The sequence below is a fragment of the Piliocolobus tephrosceles genome, chromosome 9, assembly GCF_002776525.5.
Source record: "Piliocolobus tephrosceles isolate RC106 chromosome 9, ASM277652v3, whole genome shotgun sequence".
Taxonomy (NCBI): domain Eukaryota; kingdom Metazoa; phylum Chordata; class Mammalia; order Primates; family Cercopithecidae; genus Piliocolobus; species Piliocolobus tephrosceles.
This window is the reverse complement of record NC_045442.1, coordinates 28,478,825-28,502,765: the sequence shown is the minus strand read 5'-3', so window position 1 is coordinate 28,502,765 and position 23,941 is coordinate 28,478,825. Positions and strand designations below refer to the sequence as shown.

Genomic DNA, 23,941 nt, shown 5'->3' with positions numbered 1-23,941 from the left:
TCATTCCTGCTATGAACTGCCTCTGCAAAGATAAACCAATAAATAAGATTATAATAATGAGAGTACTGAGCAGTGCCATATAGACTTTTTTGTTAAAGATGTCAAATAGAAATGAAGCAGAGTGTTTATGTCATGTAACACACAGCACACAAACAAAAGTCTACACACACTCACTATTTCTTTCCATTCCCCCAAAACTATCTCTCCTGGTACCAACAACTCACCTTGACACTTCTGCCCTGCAACCTCTCCAGCTTGACTGGTAATCTTTTCTTCCTTCAAGTTCCCTTCCTACCTTTTCTCTCTGTCTCTCCATTTGGTATGTAGAAAAATTCAGCCAGGTCCTGGTTTCTCAAATCTTCCAAACTCAAATCCATCATCACATCCAGCAAATAAAATGTCCTTCAGTGTTGAGAACCTACTCTACTCTTAAGGAAGTGGGAGTATAAGTCACACTTATTTATAGATTACATATAACACCGTGGGTGCATGCATACATGTGTGCATGTGTGTATGAATGTCACACTGTGGAGGGTGATCTAAGAGAATCGTTATGCCTATCGTATCTGGAATCTGACAAACATGAGTTTAAACTTCAGTTCAGCCCTCTGCTAGCTGTGTGACTTTGCTGTCTTGTGTCTTAGCTGTCCATCTACAAAATGGAGATAGGATGAGGGTGGATTTTATTGTAATTGTAGAAGGAGCATGAGAACACATTGAGTAAATTGTTGTGGTTCTGAGGAAAGGATTTTATAGCATCTGATCTTCACTCTGCTGAGTACCATGGCATTATTACTGGCCTTATATTGTCATTTGTACGTCTTGTATGTTAAGTTTGCTTTCCCAAACAGATGGTGAACTCCATGAGGTGGCAGCTCCACGACCAATGGTACTTAATACAGTCTGGTCACAAAAGTGCTGAACAAGTACTTGCTGATTGACAAATGTAAGACATAGTGGAATGGTGGCCAGTATCCATAATGAGATGTTTAAATATGATTAACATTCAAGAAATGATCTAAATTTGGCCAGACCCTTAATTATTATGTGGATTCAGCAGTGGGTGGGGAAGAACATCTTGTACTCTGCTTCCCTGTTTCCCGCAGGAAAGCGAGCTCTTTTATAGCCCCTGATTTTCCAAGACATGGTGTTGTCACCCACGCAAAGGAGTATTTGATGTAAAATTACCACCCATTTGTAAAACTTCATGCAATTGTCTTCTCTTTGTATTTTGCTTATTCTGACTCTGGAAACACAGATTTTAGAAGCCTAGCAAAGTGAAAAGAGCCTGGGGTTACAAGTCAGAAGCTTTGAGCTTGGCTTTAAGTCTTACCTTTTAGTACCAAGATGACCTAAAGCAGCCTGCCTAGGCCTTAATTTTAAAATGAAGGTATAATTAGGCCTCACTTGCAGGGTTGTGCTCGGATCACATGAGATTCAGTACAATAATGAGAACTAATAACACAGAGTACTCAACAAACATTAGTTGTTATGACATGAGTGCTAGGTACTAAGAGACTATTACAGATGAGTAAGAACATTATCTAACCTCAAAAATATTACAATACAGCAAGACACCACAAAAGGCCCAGCTTCCCTCTAATTTGGGGCAACAGCTGGTAAGTGCAACAAGAAAGCCACAAAGAGCCCTGGGAATAAGAGGAAGAAAAGGTGAACTCCAGCAGGGAAATTGGGGTTGGGGGAACTTAATTAAGGAGAAAGCTTTTGACATAAACCACTGTGAAATTCATTGATGCTGAAGTGATCTGGGTCAGGCTGAGTCCCTCAAATAATTTGTCCTATACAAGCCATTCTTTGCAAAGTCTCTGGTGTAGACACTTTAGGTTCATTCAGGGCTGCACCATGTAGTGGTCATTGTCAAGGTTTAGAGACACAAGTTCAAATCCAGGCTCTGCCACCTTGGAGCTGAATATGCAATGCATGTCAGTTAAATTATCAGTAAAGCAGGCTTCATGGTATTTCCTTCATGGGGTCATTGTGTGCAAGAGCAGACGGTGCATATTCCATGGTAAGCATAGAGCCTGGCCCTCCAACAATGTTGCTTGTGCTGGCAGAGGACAGGAGAGGCATGACACAGAGAGTATGATGGGGAAGCTCCAAGAAGTAGCAGTTGGCATTTCACAAATATTCATGGCTCTCTTGGGGAGGCAGCAGTGTTTTCTGAGAAACAGCTTGACAGATGGCTTAAATCCGTCTACTGCTGTCCCGAAATTCACTCATGAGACATGCAAATCCCGTGTTGGTGAAACTTTGCTGTCGTATCTAGCAGCCCACGTGTATCTCCAGAAATCCCATGCCCCAAAGAAGCATCCCTAATTCTCTAGAAAATGAGTGATTTTGTTTGCCTTGCCCTTTCAGGATATTTAAAGTATTTTGAACATATCAATAAAATTATTCTCTAAGCAGCTATATGCACCTGCCATTCATGCCATGTGGCTGAAGATGTTTCTGTTCTATAGCTGTGTCCATCATTTTCTGCTTCTCCTTCTCATATTATGTATTGCCTCTAGCCCTTCCTTCTGTGCATAGGTGAAGCTACATGAGCAAATTTCAGTGCCCCACACAATCATTAGGATGGGAATTTATAGATCAACAGCATAATTTGTCAGTGAATACACTTCTAAAAGCTTGGGTTCCTGGGAACATACCATAGGTCTACTATAACAGTCTAATCATTGTATTTGTAGAGCATTTTCTGGTTACATGAAAGCATTTTATTATCTCATTTACTCACAAGAATTTTATGAGAGAAAGATAACTATAATTAGTTCTTTTTTTATATGAAAATAACCCCCAAACTCCAAGATATGGGTTACATTGTCTAAAATTGCATCTCTAATAAATGGTGGAGCTGAAAATAAAATCACAGATGTTACACTGTGAAGGAACAGGACCTTCCACCTTTTCCCTTCTCCTCTATCACCATTTTGATTTTATTTTCTGAAGTACTGGGATACTATCGAAAAGACAGAGGCTAGTGTCTAGTTTGAGAATATTTCCGTTAAATAATTGACCTCGTAGTGTCCACTCATAAAAAGGAATTAAGCTATTTGATGTGTCAAGTTGAATGAAAAACTTATACAAGTATTGGACAACCATATAAGCTAGACCTCTTGCAATATCTTCTTTAACCTCCTCTCAGTTCCATTTTCTTTTCTTTTCTTTCTTTCTTTCTTTCTTTTTTTTTTTTTTAAACAAAACCCTATCAAGCCACAGTCCACAAGGAACAGAACTGTTTTTGAGCACAGAGAGGGGGCAATGTTTTGATGGCAAGTTTGAAGATTTCTCTTTAGAGGTTTCTTGGGCAGTGCTTTCCTTTTCTTTCCCCTGAAACTCTGGTGTTCTTATCTGTAACACTGAAAGTACTCGCTCTTGTTACATTATTTGGGAGTCTTCAAATGCTCCTGAATTTTGGACACTAGGATGATAATGATAACTCAAGTTCATATCTGTCATTTTGTATTTCTGCCCTTATTTTTGCTCTTTTACCCTCTCAAATACACACACACACACACACACACACACACACACACACACACACAAAATAAAAAGGAAAGAGAAAGTGCAAAGAACTTCCATTTTGAAGGCTCAGGTGAGCATCCCAAGAACTTCTTCCCCTCCATCTAAATCATGAAAACCAGAACACAAAGATAAGTCTTGAAACCATTAATGGTCAAATGTCTTTGATATGTCCATCTGTGGTTCCCTCTAGAAATTCATCTTGGCTGAGGGCAAGGAGAATTTCCATCCTTTATCCCTGATCAACTGTGATCAGGTGGCACACATGGCTACCCCAGCACCACTTGAAGCCTCCAGGTTGCATACATAAACTGCCACCATAGTCAGTCTCCAGAAGGCCTCTAAGATGTTAGACTGGTGCAGGCATTTTTGCCTCCAGTTCTGCTGGCTCAGATAATATGCATTGAGTACTTGCTATGTGCCAGCTGCAAGGCTAAAGCTCTTTCTATATTGAATTATATTTGATCCTCATGATAACTTGTCAGTTGATAGTACTAATATCTGTGTTTTCCACAAGAGAAAATTAGGAAGGTTAAATTACTTGTACAAGGTCACCAAACCAGAAAGTGGTATGAGTGGGATTTAAATCCAGGTCTGGGATCCCAACTAATGTGCTCTGTTACTTACTATGCAGTTGGAAACTGATTGAGTCCAGTCCCTTTATTGTACTTGAAGGAATAGTGTCAGAGGGTCAGGCATGCTAATTCTTCTGCTAGTTTTGTGTGTGGTCTAGACCCAAACTCTTTGTCCCGTGCTTTCCTAACCCACCACCCTTTCTCTGCCTTACTAGCATTAACAATAGGCAGTGAATGGTCCAAGAACTGCTCGGCAGGGCTGCTGAAGGTGGCAGTTGTGCCATCAGTATTTATTGACCAGTGAGTGTGCTGACAACCTCAGCATGCATCTTCCTTTCAGTACCTCCCCTACACACACACACACACACACACACACACACACACACACACACACAACAATATTGGCTTCAATGTCAACTGTCTTATTATCTCATGTCTATTCTTGCTAAAAACTATTTGGTGACTATTATGTTAGGGCACCAATAAAAGATTTTATGTGCAAATCTGTTTCAGAGGAGGCCCAGCCATAGTGTGATGCACACATTGGGTAATAGACCCACTCTTTCTAGACAGATAAAACTGCATCAATATTGCAGAGCCTCAAGGACATAAAATGAGCAAACACCAGTTAGACAAACACTAAATTCAAAGTCAAACAGTCTAACAGAGGAGATGACATGCTGATAGGATACCATGTTGTTCTAAATGCTGTACCACACTTTGATTCTGACTCATAGTGTGGTCCCTAGGAAAGCAGTGTTGGAAAATCAGCTCAAGATGGCAGAAGCAACTGATTCATCCATGCGTAAGACTCCAGGGCCAGACTGACGTGTACAGCAACTTCCTGATGAACCTTGTGGCTGTTTATAGACTCCTGTGGTCCAATATTTGGAAGCCTGTTTTGTTTTATTTTGTTCTTAAGATAAATATGATATTTGAAGGAATTGTGTAAGTGGGGAGAGTAAAGCCCCAAAACATCAAGATTTATTTTAAATAATATGAACTGAAATAATGAGCAAAGGAATTAGAAAAGTCAATTGCGCATCATAACATCTTGGCTGTTCCTTTTGTTTCTTTAAAGAGGAGGAAACACTGCAGAGGCAGTGTGAGAAGTAACTAAGGTGTACCCTTAGAGGTGGTCATTTCTCTTGGCTTAGACAGATTATTCACATAGTATTCGATGCAGCACAATCCTCTAACTGGAAAAGCTTCCACATGTCATTTCTTATTAATACAACAGCTCTCCTGTAAGCCCAATTATGGTTCCTGTTCACAAATTCCCATAGCAACACCAAGTACTTCTGTACAACAATGTAGCATTGATTTTTCAGAACTTGGAAATTGAGAGGAACCCTCACATAGAAAGACCTGCCTTGGCCGTGGGCACATTAGTCTATTCTTGCATTGTTATAAATACCTGAGACTGGGGAATGTATAAAGAAAAGAGGTTTGATTAGTTCATAGTTTTGCAGGCTGTACAGGAAGCATGATGCTGTCATCTGCTCAGCTCCTAGGGAGACCTTGGGAAACTTACAATTATGGTGGAAGGTAAAAGGGGAGCAGACACATAATATGGCCAGAAGAGACGCAAGAGAAGAGAGAGGAGGTGGTACACATTTTTAAACAACCAGATACCATGAGAACTCACTATCGCACGGGCAGCACCAAGGGAAATGGTGCTAAACCATTCATGAGAAATCTACCCCCATGATCCAATCACCTCCTACCAGGCCCCACCTCCAACATTGGGGATTGTACTTCAATCTGATATTTGGGTGTGGACACACATCCAAACTATATCAGTGAACATATTTTCTGGGAATTGAAAATTAGGTGACATGGGACCCATTCCCCTCCACGTAGTGGTCTGGAAATTTCACATAGCCTGAGGGACCAGCATAACCTTTAAAAGTCAGATAAACTTGGGTTCAAATTCCAGCTCCACCATTTATTTGTTGTGTGTCTTTGAGTATGTTATATAATTTTCCTACACCGGTTTCCCTACCTGAACATAAAATAGAAGGCTAGTGTGTACAGAGAAATGGTTGGCATATAATAAATGCTCAAAAATATTATTAATATCTTTAACATGTATGGTACTGGCAGTGCTATTAACAATAATGATAGTAATAATAATTATTCTTTTGGATATTAAATAATATCATGAAAGTAAAGTACCCAATATAGAATAGATACTCAAAAATATTTGCTTCTGACTCTCTTCTAAGATTACCTATGTCTACTTACAAATTCTAGAAATAGTTTAAGTTTTCTCCTGTGGTAGAAATAGGCTCAACTTCTAAATCCCCAAAGGGAGCTAGGAAATGACTCAAGGCCCTTTGGTTCTAATTTTTCAGGGCATATTTCTGTCTTTCCTCCAGGGCAAGCCATCATCCAGAAACAAGGATAAATGAAAAAATAAAGGATCTGTCAGATTAGGCTTGGTCACAGCAAGAGCGGGAACAAGTCAGAAGAGACAGATGTGTTTAATGGCCAATGCATTTGTCCAAAGGAATCATTTTCACTGGCCAGGAGCCCAGTTAAACCTGTAAAATGGAAATCCAGAAAATCAGATTAATGAGCCAGTCATTAGTAAGGAAAAGACCCAGCTAATTCTGTGTTTAGTGTGACGGATGGGCCCAGAGCAAATAATTGGATGACGTTCATCAAATATAAAATAAAAGGTGTCACCAAAAGGAAAAGTGGTAATAATCTTTGGGATTTACAATGCCAGAAAATTTGCTTGTAAGGAAGAGAAAAGTTCATCAAAACAGATTAATAGTCACTAAACTTTATTTCTTTCTTGTGTGCCAGAGAGCCACATGATCACAGAGAAGCAGCAAATGCATGCATCAGCCTGCTTTTACCCTAACATAGTGAAGCAGCAAATGCATCAGCCTACTTTTGTGAGGACTCTGTTCCTGAAGCAGTGTGCGATCTATTTGAAAATAAATTCCTGCTTTTGTGAGGACTCTGCCCCTGAAGGGGTGTGCGATCTATTTGAAAATAAATTCCTTTGACCATCCAGGAACCAGGCAGGGCTTGAGAATTCTTCACTACATCTATGTTTTAGTCAATATCCAATGGAGGAAACCAAACTAAAAGTCTTTCTGCTTAAGCAGATTAATCCCAACAATCTGTTATGCAGTAAGTCAATAAATATTGGCCCCCTGCTGTGTATCTGCCTCTGTGAGGTGTGCTAACTCCTGGTTAAGGGTTCAGGTGCAGACTAGAGTTGGAAAGCCCAGGTTTATAAGGGTTCAGGTGTAGGCGGGGGTTAGAAAGCCCAGGTTTGTATTCTGGCTGTAACAATGAAAGGCTATATGACACTGGGCAAATTAGTGGCTCTCTCTCAGCTTCAGTTTTCTGACCTGTATGAAATATTATTGCATGATATTATTATTACTCTTGGTTTTATTACCTCACTTCTGCTCTCCTAAGAAGATACTATTTGAGAAATATAGAAATATAGCACCGGACTAGATGCAGTGGCTCGCATTTGTAATTCCAGCACTTTGAGAGGCTGAGGCAGGAGGACTGCTTAAGCCCAGGAGTGGCTTTGATCACTTTGAGACCAGCCTGGGCAATAGAGGGAGACCCAGTCTCTAAAAAACATAAAAAAAAAATTAGTCAGGTATGGTGGTTTGCACCTGTAGTCCCAGCTACTTGGGTGGCTGAGGTGGGAGGATTGCTTGAGCTGGGGAGGTCAAGGCTTCAGGGAACCATGATTGACCACTGCACTCTAGCCTGGGTGACAGAATGAGACCCTGTCTCACAAAATAAAATTTAAAACTACAGCACCAGTGTCAAAACAGATTTTCCGGGAATGCAGGGAAACAAAACCACATACACACGTGCCAATTAGAGATGTTTAAAAAGTTTTTCACAAAAGATGTTAGAATCAAGATAATCTATTGTGTTATTGTGGTGAAATAAGAAAGATGGACAGAGGATTCTTCTTAGTCACAGAAGGAGGAGCACAGCCTTAGAGCCAAACTTTCTGAGGTTTAAATCTGTCTTATCTTGGACAAGTCACTCAAAACCTCTGTAGGGTTGTTATGAGGATTAAATTAGGTAGTTTTCATAAAGGCTATGTGCAGTTCTGAAGTGTGGTAGATGTGCTCAATTAATGACTGTCTTATTATTTTTATTATTATGTATCCACTGGTCATCTGCCAGAAGACCAGTTCTCTCAGTCTCTTTCTGCTTATAAACAATGGAAATTTATTTTTCACAGTTCTAAAGGCTGGGAAGCCCCAGATTAAGGCACCAGCAGGTTAGGTGTCTATTGAAGGCCTGGTGTCTGCTTCCAAGATAATGCCTTGAATACTGAGTCCTTACATGACAGAAGGGCAGAAGGGACAAAAAGGGGGAAAAAAAAGAAAAAAAGAAAAGAAAAAAGAAACCTATCTAGTTTTCTCCAGCCCTTCTATAAGGCACTTTTACTTTCCTGAGGAAGAAGCCCTCATGGCCTAATCACCTCTTGAATGACCCCAACTCTTAATACTGTTGCAGTGAGGATTAAGTTTCAACAAGAATTTAGGAGAGGACAGAAACAATCAGACCATAGTGTTCCACCCATGGGCCCACAAATTTATGACCTTCTCACATACAAAATACATTCATTTCATCCCAATAACTTCAAATATCTTAATTTGTTCCAGCATCAACTTTAAAATCTAGGTCCAAAGTCTCATCTACAGATCATCTTAATAAGATGTGGGTGAGACTCAAGGTGATTCATCCGGAGGCAGATTCCACTCCAGCTGCGAGCCTGTGAAATCAAACAAGTTATGTGCCTCTGAAATACAGTGTATGGGATAATCATTCCAATTTCAAAAGTGAGCAAAAGGAATGAAGGAAGGAACAAGTAACAAGTCTCAGGGAAGTCCAAAACCCAACGGTAAACAACCTTAAATCTTAAGGCTTAAGAATAATTTTCTTTCACTCCATGTCCCACCTTCCAGACTGTGGGGTGAGGATTGGGTCTCCAAGGCTCTAGGGGAGCCTGCACCCATGGTTTTGGGTAGGTGTAGCACATGTAGTAGCTGTGACAGATTAGAGTCCATGCCTGCAGTTCTCCCAGTCTGGTGTTGCACCTACAGGTCTGTGGTCTGGTGAGGGCTTCCCCTCCACGGTGGCTCCATTAAGCATTGCCCTAGTGAGGACTCTTTGCAGTGGCCCTGCCCTGATGGCTCCACTGGGCATCACTCTAGTGAAGACTCTGCTATGACCCTAGCCTTATGTTGGTCCTTTGCCTGGGCTCCAAGGCTCTCTTGGGCATCCTTTGAAATGTAAGTAGCCCTGCTTCCACGGCTGTTGTACTCTGTGTGCCTGCAAAGTTACCGCTGTGTGGATGCTGCCAAAGTTTATTGCTTGTGTCTTCTGGAGCAGCAACTTGAGCTAACTTGGGTTTGCTTAAGCCGCAGCTGCTCAAGGAGAGCCACACCAGAATGTGGTGATCAGAGACTTGAGGTGGTACTGGACAGAGAGCCCCAACATCCCATGGGAGCCTGGCTCCTCCCTTCAAATTGTTTTCCCCTCAAGGCCCTGGCACTCTGGGCCTGTGATGGGCATGGCAGCCTCGAAGATCTCTGGTATGCCTTCTGGGCCATTCTTTCATTGCTCTGATGAACAACATCTGGCTGCCTTCTATCTGTACTAATCTTATCAAATGGTCCCTTGGCCACACCCTTGGTGTTCTCTCTCAAGCTTGCCTTTTTAAACTTTACATGGCCAGGCTGAGAATTTTCCAAATCTTTAAGTTCTGTTTCCCTTTCAATTGTAAGCTCTGTCTTTAATTCATGTCTCTCTTCTTGCTTTTTACTATAAATGGTCAAAAAAAGCCATGCAGCACTCTCTACATTTGCTTTGATAGTTCTTCCAGATATCCTTGTACCTTGCCTACAATTTCTGCTTTCTACAAATCTTTAGACACAGGCACAATTAAGCCAAGTTTTTTGCCACTTTATAGCAAGGATGACCTTTTCTCTAGTTTCCAATACCTTACTCCTCATTTCCATCTAAGACCTCAACAGCATTGCCTTTACGTCTGTATTTCTACAAGTATTTTGTTCATGACCAGGTAAGTAATTTCTAAGGAAACTTAAATTCTTTCTACAGCTCCCCACTTCTTCTGAAGAAAGGCCCTCACCAGAATTGCCCTTAATGCTCTGTTTAATGCAATATAGGGTTTTTTTTTTTCTAGTATTCACTTCAAAACTGTTTCTACATCTATTCATTACCTGATTCCAAAACCACTTTCATATTTTTAGATATTTGTTATAGCAATACCAATACCAATTCAGTACCAAATTTCTGTCTCAGATCATTTCTGCTACTATAACAAAATTATTTAGACTACATAGTTTATTTCTCACATCTGTAGAGGCTGGGAAGCCTATGACAAAGACACCTGCAGGTTTTGTGTTTTTGTGTTTTATGTCTGATGAGGGCTTGGTCTTTGTTTCCAAGATGGTGCCTTGAACACTGTGTCCTCACATGGCAGAAGTGATGAAAGGGAAAAAAGAAGGTTAGTTAGTTTTCTCTAGCCCTTTTATAGAGCACTAATCCCTTCATGATGGCATAGCCCTCATGTCCCAGTCATGTCCTCAAGGCCCCACCTCTTAATACTGTTGCACTGAGGAATAATTTTCAACATTCATTTTGGAAGGGACACAAACATTCAAACCATAGAACCAGCATTGTCTAGGAATAAGTAGGTCACAACCTTGTAATAAGCTATAGAAGAATAATTATAGGAATGTCTGTGCCATGAGAGTGAATGTTGAAAGTGCTATAGAAATGAAAAGAACAAAGTTCAGTAATTGAGAGATAGGAGAAATTAGAATGAATTGGTAGCATTCAAAAACCCTTCTATGAACTCATAGGATTTACACTGAGGTTTAATGCATCCGTTGGATTTTGGCAAGTACGGAGAAGGACACAGTCAGGACAAAGGAAGATTGGCAGGATGAAGCTTGGTATCTCTGGGAGATAGTACAGTATCAGAGGTACTTGGAGACCCCAGGGCTCTGTGGCCTTCATGTAGCCCCTTTATGTTTTGGACCATTCGACAACGCATATAAAGTATAATTTCTATCTTCATTATTGACTCAAGCACAAACTTTCCTGGGTTGTGTGTGAGCTTGTAAGAGAGTCTTTGCTTGTGCAGGGCTATAATAGACATGGGAGGATGAGTTCTCAAGGCTGTGGGACTGATCACGCTATCAATGGGACCACTCTATTCTCTTTTGGCAATTGGTGACTTGGAAACCTCAGTGCGCCCAGCCTTGCCCTGGACTTCTGATAAGAGGCGGAGTGATGCTATCATTTTGTTCGCTGTTGAGGTGGCTGGATCTTCCAAGGAGAAGCTCCTTTTAACTGATGATCTCTGGCTAGCATTCAGGGGTGGGACTTGCTTCTCGGATGCTAGTCTGCTTTCCCAAGAACATGTTTGGTGAGGTTCAGGGTGACCTGTAGAGAGATGGTTATTAAGCATGATAGGTGACCAGGGGATATATTTTGGGGGTGTAAAAGCTTTGTCATCAGGTATAAGGACTCCTTTGGGGGTGATGAAAATGTTTTAGAACTAAATAGAGGTTCTGGCTGGATCACACACTGTGAATGTACTAAATGACGCCAAACTGTACTCTTTAAAATTATTAGACTATGTGAATTTCACCTCAAATTAAAAAAAAAAAAAAACACCTTTCTCATCATTGTAAACACAGAATTCAGGAACGTATCGACATCTGAGAGAGGCAGGGGGTCAGGGCAGACGAGGAGCACAGAGGTCTATGCAAATTGTTGTTAAAAGTCTAGGTCTGAGGTGTTCAAAGTATGGTTCCCAGACCAGCAGCATCGGCATCACCTGGAAATTTACTGGAAAATTTTTTATTTTTTTTGTTTTCAGACAGAGTCTCGCTGTGTTGCCCAGGCTGGAGTGCAATGGCGTGATCTTGGCTCACTGCAAGCTCTGCCTCCCGGGTTCACACCATTCTCCTGCCTCAGCCTCCTGAGTAGCTGGGACTATAGGTGCCCGCCACCACGCCTGGCTAATTTTTGTATTTGTAGTAGGGATGGGGTTTCACCGTGTTGGCCAGGATGGTCTCGATCTCCTGACCTCGTGATCCACCCATCTCAGCTTCCCAAAGTGTTGGGATAACAGGCGTGTGCCACCGCGCCCCGCCTATTAGAAAATTCTTGATCCCCCATCCAGATCTATTGAATCAGAGACTCTGCAGATGGGCCCCAGTAGTCTTGAGTTTTAACAAGCTTTCCAGGTGATTCTGATGCATGCTGAAGTTTAAACACTTTTGATCTAGTTTCTGGGTTAGCAGGTATGTTTACATGTGTTAGTTTTCTAATTAAATGTAAAACCAAATTAAACAAATACATACAATCATGTGAGAACTAATGGTAACTGTGTGTTCAGATCTAAGGATAACATTTTATGCACTTGAGACTTATTCGGAAAAGGAAAAAGACTTCCTAGCAACCTATCGATGTTAATATAGCAACACCCACCTCTAAGCCAACACAGAACAATATAGATTCAGAACAGATGTTGCATCAAAATAAAAAAGTTTTAAAGTCCTGAAATACAAGGCAAGAATGATGGTAATTAGATATGGATGTTGCTCCGTGAACATCAGGGTGAAAACCAGTCTCTCTTCTTGCTTCACAGCATAAGCCTTTGCACCAAGTTTTTTCCAAGTCTCTGCCTTCATGCTGACTCTGACATCTGCTCTACCTGGCAGCGTGTGGTGCCTGCTTTGTGGGCTTCCAATCTGTGCAGAGCAAGGGGTAGCCATGGGAGATGTCATCTCCCTCCCCGAGTGAGGAGAGATGGGTGGCTTCAGTAGAGATGTTACAGCTCTTCTGCTCCCAACAGGGCCTGTGGATGGCTGCCAGGTTTGGATCAGACTGGGAGGACTGGCCTGTCTCCAGCATGTGCTTGGACCTTAGTGAGAATGAAGCATGTGCCTCGAGTAATTGCCTCCTCAGCGCAGCAGCCTGGTTGCTATTGTTGTCCTGCTATTTTCTCTGAACAAGCCATGTTATCTTCTCCTGTGAATATTAATTTCCCCTGAGTTAGGATAATTGGGCCGAGAGCAGCCATCTGCAGAGCTGTGCCATGTTGGCCGGGCTTTTCAGCAGGCCCTGGCCAGAGGACCATTTCTTGGAGTGGTTTCCACTTTCCTCCCGTTAAGAATCTATCCTTTCGCAAGTGAGGTTACAGGGCTTGTCCCTGAGCCTTCTAGCCAGAGATAACACAGTTGGGACTCAAACCCAGGATTTCCGAATTTCAAATTTGGAGTTCTTCCTCTATCTTTTGATGTTTTTAAGTATCTTGTACATGGAAAGAGTCGATAAATATCTGCTCAATACATGGATTTATAAATATGAGGGAAAGAAATCTGTGCTTAGATCAGAAGTGAGATTACATTTCAAAATAATGAGAGCTTTGAACAGAAGTCATTATTCAGATCCAGGAAAAAATACATTTGACAATTATGTTATGGTTGGAATGAATTAATAAACAATTCAAAAAGAATAAATAGATCGTGGGTGTAGCCCACATTGATAGCTTCTCTGTTTTTAGTTGAAAATACTTACTAGATATGTACCGTGTGCACAGCACAGTGACCAAATGGAGTCAGTCCCTGTTCTGAGGGAGAATCTCTCAGTGGGAAAGATTGTTGTAATTGGCCACCTGTGATCTAAGCACCATGCAATGAGAGCAACTCAGAGTGCCGTGGGATTAGAGACCCAAAGCCAGCAAGGAATATTCTCTAAAAGGTAATTACAAACCCATTGTGGTTGTCGACAGGAGAGCTAATACTTTCCAACTTGTGCATGATCTGTGGCCTCATCTGATCTCTTTGTGTTTCCCCCACAATCTAGGTAACAACTGGTGGAAGAGCCAGCTACTACGTGTCTTACCGAAGAGAGGCCTTTGCTCAGATAAAGCTGCCTAAGTACTCGTTGCCAAAGGTACTGCATGCACCACCAGCTGTCCTGGGTCCCTCTGGGCAAAGGGAGGGTTGGAGAGGCTGCCTTGTCGGGCAACTGGGAGGTTTGATCTGTTTGGAAGGACTGTTGGCATTTAGACTCACCGCCAAGTCGTTTGGCCTCCCTTAATGGTGCACAACCTGGATTCTGTATTCCTGTCTCAGCTGGGTACCAGCCAAGACCTTTGATTTCCTGTAACTCAAAGGTCTGGTATAACCTTGGGTCATTTCCCAGGGGCAGTAATGAAAGGAACACTAGCTTTGGAATCTCCTCTGAGGGGCTCTCCCTTTTGCAAAGGGCTTTATCACCAAATAGAAGGCCAAACTCAGGCAGGAGGACAGATGCTATATGAGTGTGCATAAAAGTGCACAGATAAGTCTGGTGGTTTTCTTGCTTCTTTCTACATTTTAAGGCTAAACAGAAATGTATTGCCTATGTTTCTACTCCCCCCACCACCATGAGTAATTAAAAAGGGGTAAACTAATAGAATGTTAATATCAAATGTTGGCATTTTAATATTTGATTTAACTCTTCTATTGAAAAATCATAAAGCTTACTTTGGGAACCCCATTCCTTGTGAACATTGGCTTCTGGAGGGAGATGGACCTTAGAACCTCATTGTGAAAATGGACAGGTTATAATTGCATCACTTAATGAAGCTGCAAAGCAGAAAAATCTCAGGCTGCATATGTATCAAGTGTAATGTTGCAAAGACTTGGGTCTCTAAGCTGGTGCTAAGGAACATATTATGAAAGGTTAAATGAGGACAGAGGTGGAGGAATTATGGCATGAGAAAGTGGATAATTTCCTACCCCCAGTTGTTATTATTCATTCATTAATTTATGCATGCATGTATTCATTCATTTATTCTTTTATGCATCTGTTCAACTATTCTTTCTCCATTTAACTTTTACTCTGTGAACTAAACTCTATGAATAGAGTAGTGAATAAGATACAAATGGTCCCCGCCTTCATGGATGTTATGTTCTGGAAAAAAAAGACTGTGAATAAGCAATGATAGGTATGAGAGTGTTATAGAAGTTCAAGGGCCATCTTGGCATACAAGGTGGTTGTAGTCAGCTATGGGAAGGGAGGGCGGTTTCCTAGAAAGAGTGGTGTTTAAGTTGATACAAGAAAAATAAAGGAGTCAATTCTGCAAACAAAGATGGGGAGAAGCTGATAGAAGATATATGCATAGGCCCAATTTTAAGAGACAGCACACTTCATTCAACAAACTAAAAAGCCATCTTAAGCGACTGGGTTGCAGAGAGGCTGGTAAGGTCAGTAGAGACCACTTTAAGTAGCTTCAAGGGCCATGGGAACCAATTTCTTATTTTCTCTCCCCTCTCCCTGATTAGCTTTATGGGACCCTTGTGTAGTATTGTGTTTGCAGGATGTACCCATCAGATGTTCTAAACCCAAACAGGAAAGAGGTATTCCAGCTTGGATAAGGTTAGAAAGGGGAAATTCACAGTTATGCTCTTTCTAAAGGAGAATGCCTCATTACACTAACCTGACAGTCTCCCATGTTTCTAAACCTAGGAAATGAGTGTAGGGAACTTTCCAAGCCATCTCCCTGAGGTAGGGATTATTTTATCTCTGTATGTGTGCATATTTTATGTATTTTTAACCTTCTCAGGAAAACAAACCATTCACTCCCCTGGACAGTGTGGCTGCAGGTGGGGACAAATGAGGCCCTGAATTGATCACAACCCTAGAACACTCCGTTAATGATTAGCAACCCTGAGGCAATTTATTGTGGTGGAATGCCATCCGCTCAGTCCCTTTTATAGAACCTCATCCAGAGCAGCTTCTCATTAATATGAGGGCTGCTGTGAAAATAGCTGGATGGTTATCGATCCCCTTTATTAGCCAGTGCTGGCCCAGGTTTTCATAGTCAAAGCTGAAGAGGTGGGGACAGAGAGGGTGGAGGGAGATTGGTTCTTTCCATTGTTTAAGAATGGAAATGGCTTTTAAGCACGTTGTTGCTGTTCCATGCAGTACCGTGGATGCTTTTAGGTGGTTTGCTTAGAAACAAAGGCATGAAGAGCTCCCTGTCATCATTGCCCTCGCAGCTCTGCTCCCAGCTTACATGTTCAGCATATGCTCTCCTGGGGTACTCCATAGCTCTGGAGTGTTTGGCAGAGAATGAAATGAGCACCATTAACAATAAGCAGGGTTATTAGGAGCCGCAGCCTTGTGCTGAGCCCTCCATAACTCAGTCCCTGGGCATCAGGTTGGTGCTCTCAGTCCAATAGGCATGAAAAGCACACAGCAGCAGAGGGCATGGGGCAGGTGATAGGGAGCAGGTAACCTAGGAAAAGACAGGTGAGCTTATGAGCAGAAACCCTGAGCTTTCATTTCAGCTCTACCGCTTACTTATCACTTATCCATGAGCCCGGGTCTTCACATCTGTGAAATGGGGATAATATTGTTTGACAAAGTTGTGAGGATTTAATGAATGGCTCCTTGTTGGTCAAGTGTAAAGCGCTCGACAAATCTAAGGAACAGTTTTGATTTGGGGGCAATTAATACCGAGGCTCTTAACCTGTCCTACATGGAGATCAGTGTTCACAATGGCATCGCATCCCAGACTGACCTTGGACTCAATATTGCCTTAAACCCCCACTTTACCACTCTGAGCCTGATATACCCTCTTTTGTCTCTTAGATTCTAGACTTATTCTTAACTTACTACTCTAATAAATTGCTTCTACAAGAGAAAAGATTTTTGTTTCTTTCTCTGTGGGATTCAGGTTGGAAATAAAAATGTTGATCTTTGCCTGAGCCCTGTGCTCCTGGAAAACAGCCAAGGTTAAGAAACTCTGCACCCTTTTGTGTTTGGGAAATGGCTTATTGCAGACTCCCTCTCTGCATGACACTTGATAAGACTCAGATGTCTGCCTTGTTTACCTATGATAGGATCGGATTCCCTTTCTTTTTCTCATAAATGATTTGCTAAAATGTTGTCCTTCTGGCCAATCTGGACAAAATGCCTGCTAATTTGACTTGCTCAAACTTAAAACCAGCTTTTCTCCTTCCTCAAGCCCCTGAACTTTGACCCACTCTTGAGCTTGTGTAAGCAATGGTAGCTGAAGCAAACATGGCGATGAGGAACAGCCCCCCTTCGCAGCCCTTCTAAGAATCAGCCGACCCCCAAGAAAATTTCCTGTTCAATTGCTCAATCATGCCACCTGCACACCCTACTTTTCACGCCCAATTATTTCTAGTCTTCTTTTACTTTCCCCCATAAAAGTAATTCTTTTCTGTCTTTACTTCAAGGTGCTTGCAGGTATTGCAAGTCTTTTCAAATAAAATCTCTTCTTACCTAAGTCTGGGTTCATTTTTTATGTGACAGTAAAATATGGTTAATTCTGTTTTGAATAATAAAAGAGAGGAAAGGGAAATATGTCTTAGAAAATTCATTATAATGATAATGACAATGATATTAACCTTTTGTTTCCTCAGTTTTTACATTTCCCCAAATACTGATTTATCCTTCACTGCTGTGTCATGGCCACACTTCTTAAAGAGTTATCTGTAATTCTAATCTCTTTTCTCATTTCCTATTCCCTCTTCAACCTACTGCTGTATATTCTCTGCCTTTACATCCGTCTATCCACTATTTCACTAAAAATCCCTAGCCATTGCTACAGTGGCCACCTGCATGCCAAATCAAATAGATGCCTCTACATCTTTATTGGTTTTCACCATTCTGGAACATTTGACACTGATGAAAATAATCCATACTTGATACTCTTCTCTTTCGTAGTTTTGTTTTAATGAGAATTTTTTTTTTTTTTTGTGGATCCCCTTCTTACCACTCTCTAAATGTTGGTGTTCCTAAGCTCTTCTTGTATTCTGCATGGTTCCTGGGTGACTTCATCCCTCACTCTTTTTCAATATTGGTGACTCCTGTATCTACAACCCCAGCCCATATCTCTCCATTGAGCTCTAGACCACATATCCAACTGCCTATTTGATGTAGATCCTCTTAAAGATATCCCATTTAACCAAGGTCGGAAACTAAGCTTCTAGTCTGCACTTTATAGTCCTTATATCCCATTTTTCTCCTATGTTTACTTATATATTCCATTTATTTTTCAATAGTCTTTTGTTGGATGTCTACCATGTGCCAGATACTCTGGTGAGTATTAGAGATAAAGTGATACATCAGAGAACATAGTTTATGCTCTTTGGGATCTTATAATCTAATGAAAGAGACAGACATCAAACAAATAATTACATAAGTGACTATTTAATTATAATTGTAGTGAATTCTATAAAGGAAGAGGAGTTTCATAAGGCACGTATCTGAGGCATTATGTATTTGTCCTACTCCCTTCTCCCCCTGTAGATTTTACCTCCTTACTATCTCACCAGTCTGTCTCCTGGAGACCTCACGGAGAACCGGCTTCCTTGGTTCAGGCCCTCCTGAGTTATTATCTGGACTGTTGCTATGACCTTTTAAGCCTTTCTCCCTGCCTCTAGCATTGCCCCTCTCAAGTCCCCTCTTCACAATGCTTCCACAATTAATTTGATCATGCAAGGATCCCCATCCTCTCTAACTAAATCTCTGTATACATCAATTCTAATCATGCCTTTCTCTTGCTTAAAATCTTGTGATAATTTTGTGCTATTCTTTGGGCAAAAGTTAGGTGTGCCATATTACCCCTTATGATGTAGCCACTGTCTGCCTCACCTCCTTCAGAGGAAAACGGCTTTTATGTGATACAGATTCCCACACATTTCATTGATTATTCCATCCTATTGTCACCTGTAAGCGTTTGTACTTCAGTCACCATTTTTAGCACCTCTATCATAGCACTTAGTCAAGTTTGAGAAAGGCCACTAGAGTATGTGATGTCTCCACCATTAGAGGACAACTTCTTTAGGGCAGGTTTTACTTTTTCTCTACTTCTATTGTCTGACACATGGCAGATGCTTAATAACATGGTATTTATATAATAAATAAAGTTACATCGGGCCCAGATTATACGAAAATACTTCACTAACAGTGAAGTATTTTCACCATTGTTCACCTAAGAATTCACAGGTTTTAGTTTTCAAAAGCAATCATAACTCTCCCAAATTATTGTCTTGGCAGAGCAGACAGGGAATGTTATTTATAATTGCTTTCCAGATATAAATATGTATATGATTATGTCTGATGCTTTTCAGGTTCCAAGTTTAGTAAAGTCCCAGTCTAAATTTACTCTTATTGCATTTTCCCTCCTTGGATTTCTCTCTTTACCACCACATTTTTCCCTGCATGCTCTCAGGACCAACAAGTAAGGCAAGGACACATGCTATGGAGCTAGACTGAGGTAACTCAGTTCAAGAAATAAGCTTCATTATTGTTCAGGTCTCTATTGGACCAATTTTAGCTAATTATGCTTTTCTTTTTCTTGAGGACTGAATATTCTAGTTATTATTGGTTGACTGCATTCAACCATAGAGACCTATTTAGACAGAGATTATGTATTTCAGAGTGTTTCAAAGAGTGATTCCCTGGACTTAGATGCACCAGAATCATCTGGAGGGCTTGTTCAGATGGAAGAATCTAAGGGTCTACTCCAGACATACTGAATTATAATCTCAGGCAGTGATCAGGATTAGAGACAGCCAGGTTTTCTGTATGTGCATTTTAGGTTAATGTTCTCAGCACAAGTCTGCATGCTATTAAGATTGCTAGGTCATTTTGATGCACACCAAAGTTATATTCCCCACTGATACAGTGTTTAAAAGTTAGCTTCTTGATTAAGATTAGGTTTAAATTAAGATGTAGGTTTATATCTTAGTAATGTCATTTATTAGCTTTGGCAAATTAAGGAATTCTCAAACAGATATGTCAGAATTCTGGAAATCAGAGAACAGTCTTACTCCAGAGCCTGGAGCACTTATTCACCAGGTGACACAGCCCCAGGACTGCATTAACCTAATATGCACTCACAGCGAACCTGGCTGCCTCTAATCCTGACCATGCCCTGGTGTTTTAAGTTGTTCTTTTCCCATTTCTTTTTCATTAGTTTAGTCTAAAATAACTTAGCTCATTCATTTTTATGACCAAAACATCTGGGAAAAACCAGGCATTTCTATTGCATTTTTAACAGGGTAAGTGAATTTAATTTGTATTTCCTGCAGCTGCGATTTCCCCTCCTACTGGGTTCTTGGGCATTCATTCCACACCAACACAACACGATTTCCTCACATGGTTTTTAAGAGTAAGCTTTTTTTCCATTTTCAAGCAGCTCAGCAGGAATCTGTAATTCTACAAGGTGTGTAAGCACAAATGAGCAAGTGAGGTCTTAGTCAAGGTGACCTAGAGTGTTCAAGGCCAGGGGCTGAGATTTGACAAAGAATCTTCAATAAAAAGATCCAGAACTTGCTTTTCTACTTCTCTCACCTCCAGGTTGTCCAAATCAAATGGGTTTACTCCTTTGTAAATCGTCTTAGAGGAACTCTCTGTGGTGCTGACATTACAGATATTGCTGTTTCTTTTTACTTGAAACGGTTTCTAGGAAAGGTTGGTCAAACACAGTAAAGGCTAGACCCTGCCTGATTATTAAGTTACGGTCAGCTCCAATCCCCCATCATCCTTTTACCAGTGCTTTCCACCACAGCAACAGGGTTGCCTTTCCTTCTGCTGTCTGTTACTCTTTGACATGTACACCAGTATGTTTATGCAGTTTTTAGCTACTTCCATTTTTGGCAAATGATTGTCCATGTCCTCCTGACTGTGTCAGTTCTCTAGGTAAGGGCTTAAATTTGTGATAATATTTGTACAGTGCCTACCTACACAGGCAAACTGACTTTTATAAATTATTTTGCATTGTAAACTACTAGATTTGATTTTAGAAATGATCCAGACAGAGCAAGACCCTGTGTGTAAAATTTTTTAAATTAAAAAAATTAAAATGATCCAGTCCAGGATTAAAACTAAATGATGTCAGGGACCAGGAAGTTAACATCAGTATGTAAGTGGCAGACCATAAGAACATATGGATATAGAGGGCTGAGACCCTAACTCGGGGTCCTGACTCCATCTGAAAGACCACAGACTCTGGTTTTCAGTACAGAATATGGCCAAGCTAAACATTTGTGATTCATATTTGCTTCATGAGTCATCAGTTTGAAATCTCTAATCTAGAAGTTATGTATCCAATGACTGGAAACCATCCATTAGGTTAGAGTCAGACCACAGAGGTTCAAAACCTGGTTCTGCCATTCGATAGCCATATAATCTGAAATAGATTAGTAAGCTTCTGTGTGCCTGAGTTTGCTCTTTAGTAAAATGGAAATAATCATACCACCCCCCTCACAAAATTATTTTCATTTTTAATAGAAAAAATACATTTAGATGGCTTAGAATAGTGCCCAAAGAGATGTTTTTCTTGGTAGCCCATCCTCTTCACTAGGTGAGAAAATTGAAGTTCAGAGAGACTGACACATTCAGCATCATGCAGCTTACTTACAGCAGTGCTTATATTTTGACCCAGAACATTAAATTCCAGGTTGAGTATCCTTTTCTCTATATCAGTGATCTTCAATATAATTTTATTGGCAGCAGAACCCCTCTTACCTTTTACTCCTAAAATATTACACAGAACTCCAGTGTATACAGCAGATGCAGGTGGTTCTGCTCTGATTGGAACAGGATTGCAGGTCTAGAGCTCCACTCATTGGTTATACCTCCATGCCACATTTCTTGCAATCCTCATGACTCTGAAGATTCTAAAGAAAAGTGTGTAAACCACCATACTACAGAATTTAAAAACATGAATGAATATCTAATGACAAGATAGGCTGTGTCTTCATTGCATGCGTGAGCTTCCTTGAGCAAGGGTGTCTGTCTCTGTTGGCACTAACTCTTAAATTTTAGGTATAACAATAAAAAATGAAAGTAGATGAATCCTTGGAAGCCATGGGAAATGATATCAACCAAAGCCCCTAACACCCATTTTGCTGTCACTTAGCAAGGAACAGAAATCATGAAGCTTATAATTTATAGCCTTGGTTCAACATGGAATTGTTTAACATTGCCTATAACTCAAGCTTTTTCTCAGCAGTTTCATAAGTCATAGTAATTGCTTGGCATCCCAGTGGGCAGAGAGATACAGAGATCTGCTGCCTTACAAGCCTTCCATCTTCTTTCAGGACATGCACATCATCAGTACAGATGAGAACCAAGTATTTGCAGCAGTCCAAGAATGGAACCAGAACGACACGTACAACCTCTACATCTCAGACACGCGTGGGATTTACTTCACTCTGGCCATGGAGAACATCAAGAGCAGCAGAGGTCTAATGGGGAACATCATTATTGAATTGTATGAGGTATGTAGCCAAAATTGTCCTTCCCTTGGACCTATCTTTTTTCATGAATTTTAACGGTATAAACACAAGCGCTGGAGTTCTGGGTTCAGATTCCAGCGGTACCACTTAGCAATTGTATGATTTTGGGCAAGGGACTTAACTTCTATATGCCTCAATTCTAGTAAAATAGAGATGAAATATTTACCTAAGGAGATTATTGTGAGATGAGAGATGACGGATGTAATGCATCTAGCGTAGTGACTGACTCAACAAAGTTAGTATTCCTGTATGTATAAACAATTGATTACTAGACAGAAATTAAGGTGCTTGGCATAGGTGATTTTTTAAGTAGCTTTGTAAACTCTGTGTTGCTTTTGTGGACCCTGAGTGGAGGGAATAGTGCTATTTATGTGCCTTAAATTACTTGGAAAGTCCTGTTTTATGAACAAATTTTATAGGAAAATAAAAGTGAATATCAGTGGTGGGAATGAGAGTTTTTCTAAGATGCCACCAGATGCCAACATCTGTGCAGGGTAAAAAACTGGTCTTGACAGGAGTGTGTCACTTATATTGAGCTTGTTAAAAAGTGTGATAACTAGTTAAAGAATAATTAGGAAACCAAGTGACTCCATGTAGTAACTGTAATGAGAAAGAAAAAAAAAAAAAAACTACTTTCAGTGACCTAAAGGATGTGGTACCTTTTATAGTGGCACTATGTGACCTTTGACAGTCCTAGATCCAATGAAGTAACTTGACTGACCTCCTGGATATGAAGGACTGAGTTGAGCAATGAAGGCGTGTCTTATTATCCAGTATTCACAAGTAACCAGTGGCCACACCCATACAGACTGTGATGGTTGAGATCATTCATAGAGATACGTTGTCTATTCTGGGTGGTGGCCTTGGAGCTGGGTGAGCTGTTCCCTTGTGGGTTTTCCTCTTGAGGAGTAGAAGTGGCTAATGCATGGGCTTCTGCTTTACAGTGGTTTCCTCTGAGCAGTGCCTGTCAAAGTCCCAGCAGCCCTAAATTGGTATCTAAGTTGGCTATTCAGTTACTGAGTGATATGGTTTGGTTCTGTGTCCCTACCCAAATCCCATTTCAAACTGTAGTCCCCACATGTTGAGGGAGGGACCTGGTGGGAGGTGATTGGATCATAGGGGTGGTTTTCACATGCTGTTCTCATGGTAGTGAGTGAGTTCTTACAAAAGCTGATGGTTTTAAAGTGTGGAACTTCCTTCCTCCCTCTCTCTCTCTTGCCACTATATAAGACATACCTTGCTTTCCCTTTGCCTTCCATTGTGGTTGTAAGTTTCCTGAGACTGTCCCAGCCATGCAGAACTGTGAGTCAATTAAACCTCTTTTCTTCATAAATTACCCAGTCTCATAGTATCTTTATAGTAGTGCAAGAACTGACTAATACACTGAGAGGGGTAGAAATATTTAAGATTGCACCTGTTCTGTTAGGCAGAGAGATGATAACATAAAGGCATGGG

At 40.8% G+C, this 23,941-nt stretch overlaps 1 protein-coding gene across 1 annotated transcript in view; it reads left to right on the top strand.

Moving 5' to 3' along the window:
• The window catches only part of SORCS3 (sortilin related VPS10 domain containing receptor 3), a 620,529-nt gene that overhangs the window by 474,978 nt on the left and 121,610 nt on the right, over positions 1 to 23,941 (top strand). Inside the window, exons 8-9 of the mRNA XM_023206212.2 lie at positions 14,025 to 14,114; positions 22,289 to 22,468. Coding sequence (XP_023061980.2) covers positions 14,025 to 14,114; positions 22,289 to 22,468 — 270 coding nt within the window. The remainder of the gene's footprint in view (positions 1 to 14,024; positions 14,115 to 22,288; positions 22,469 to 23,941) is intronic.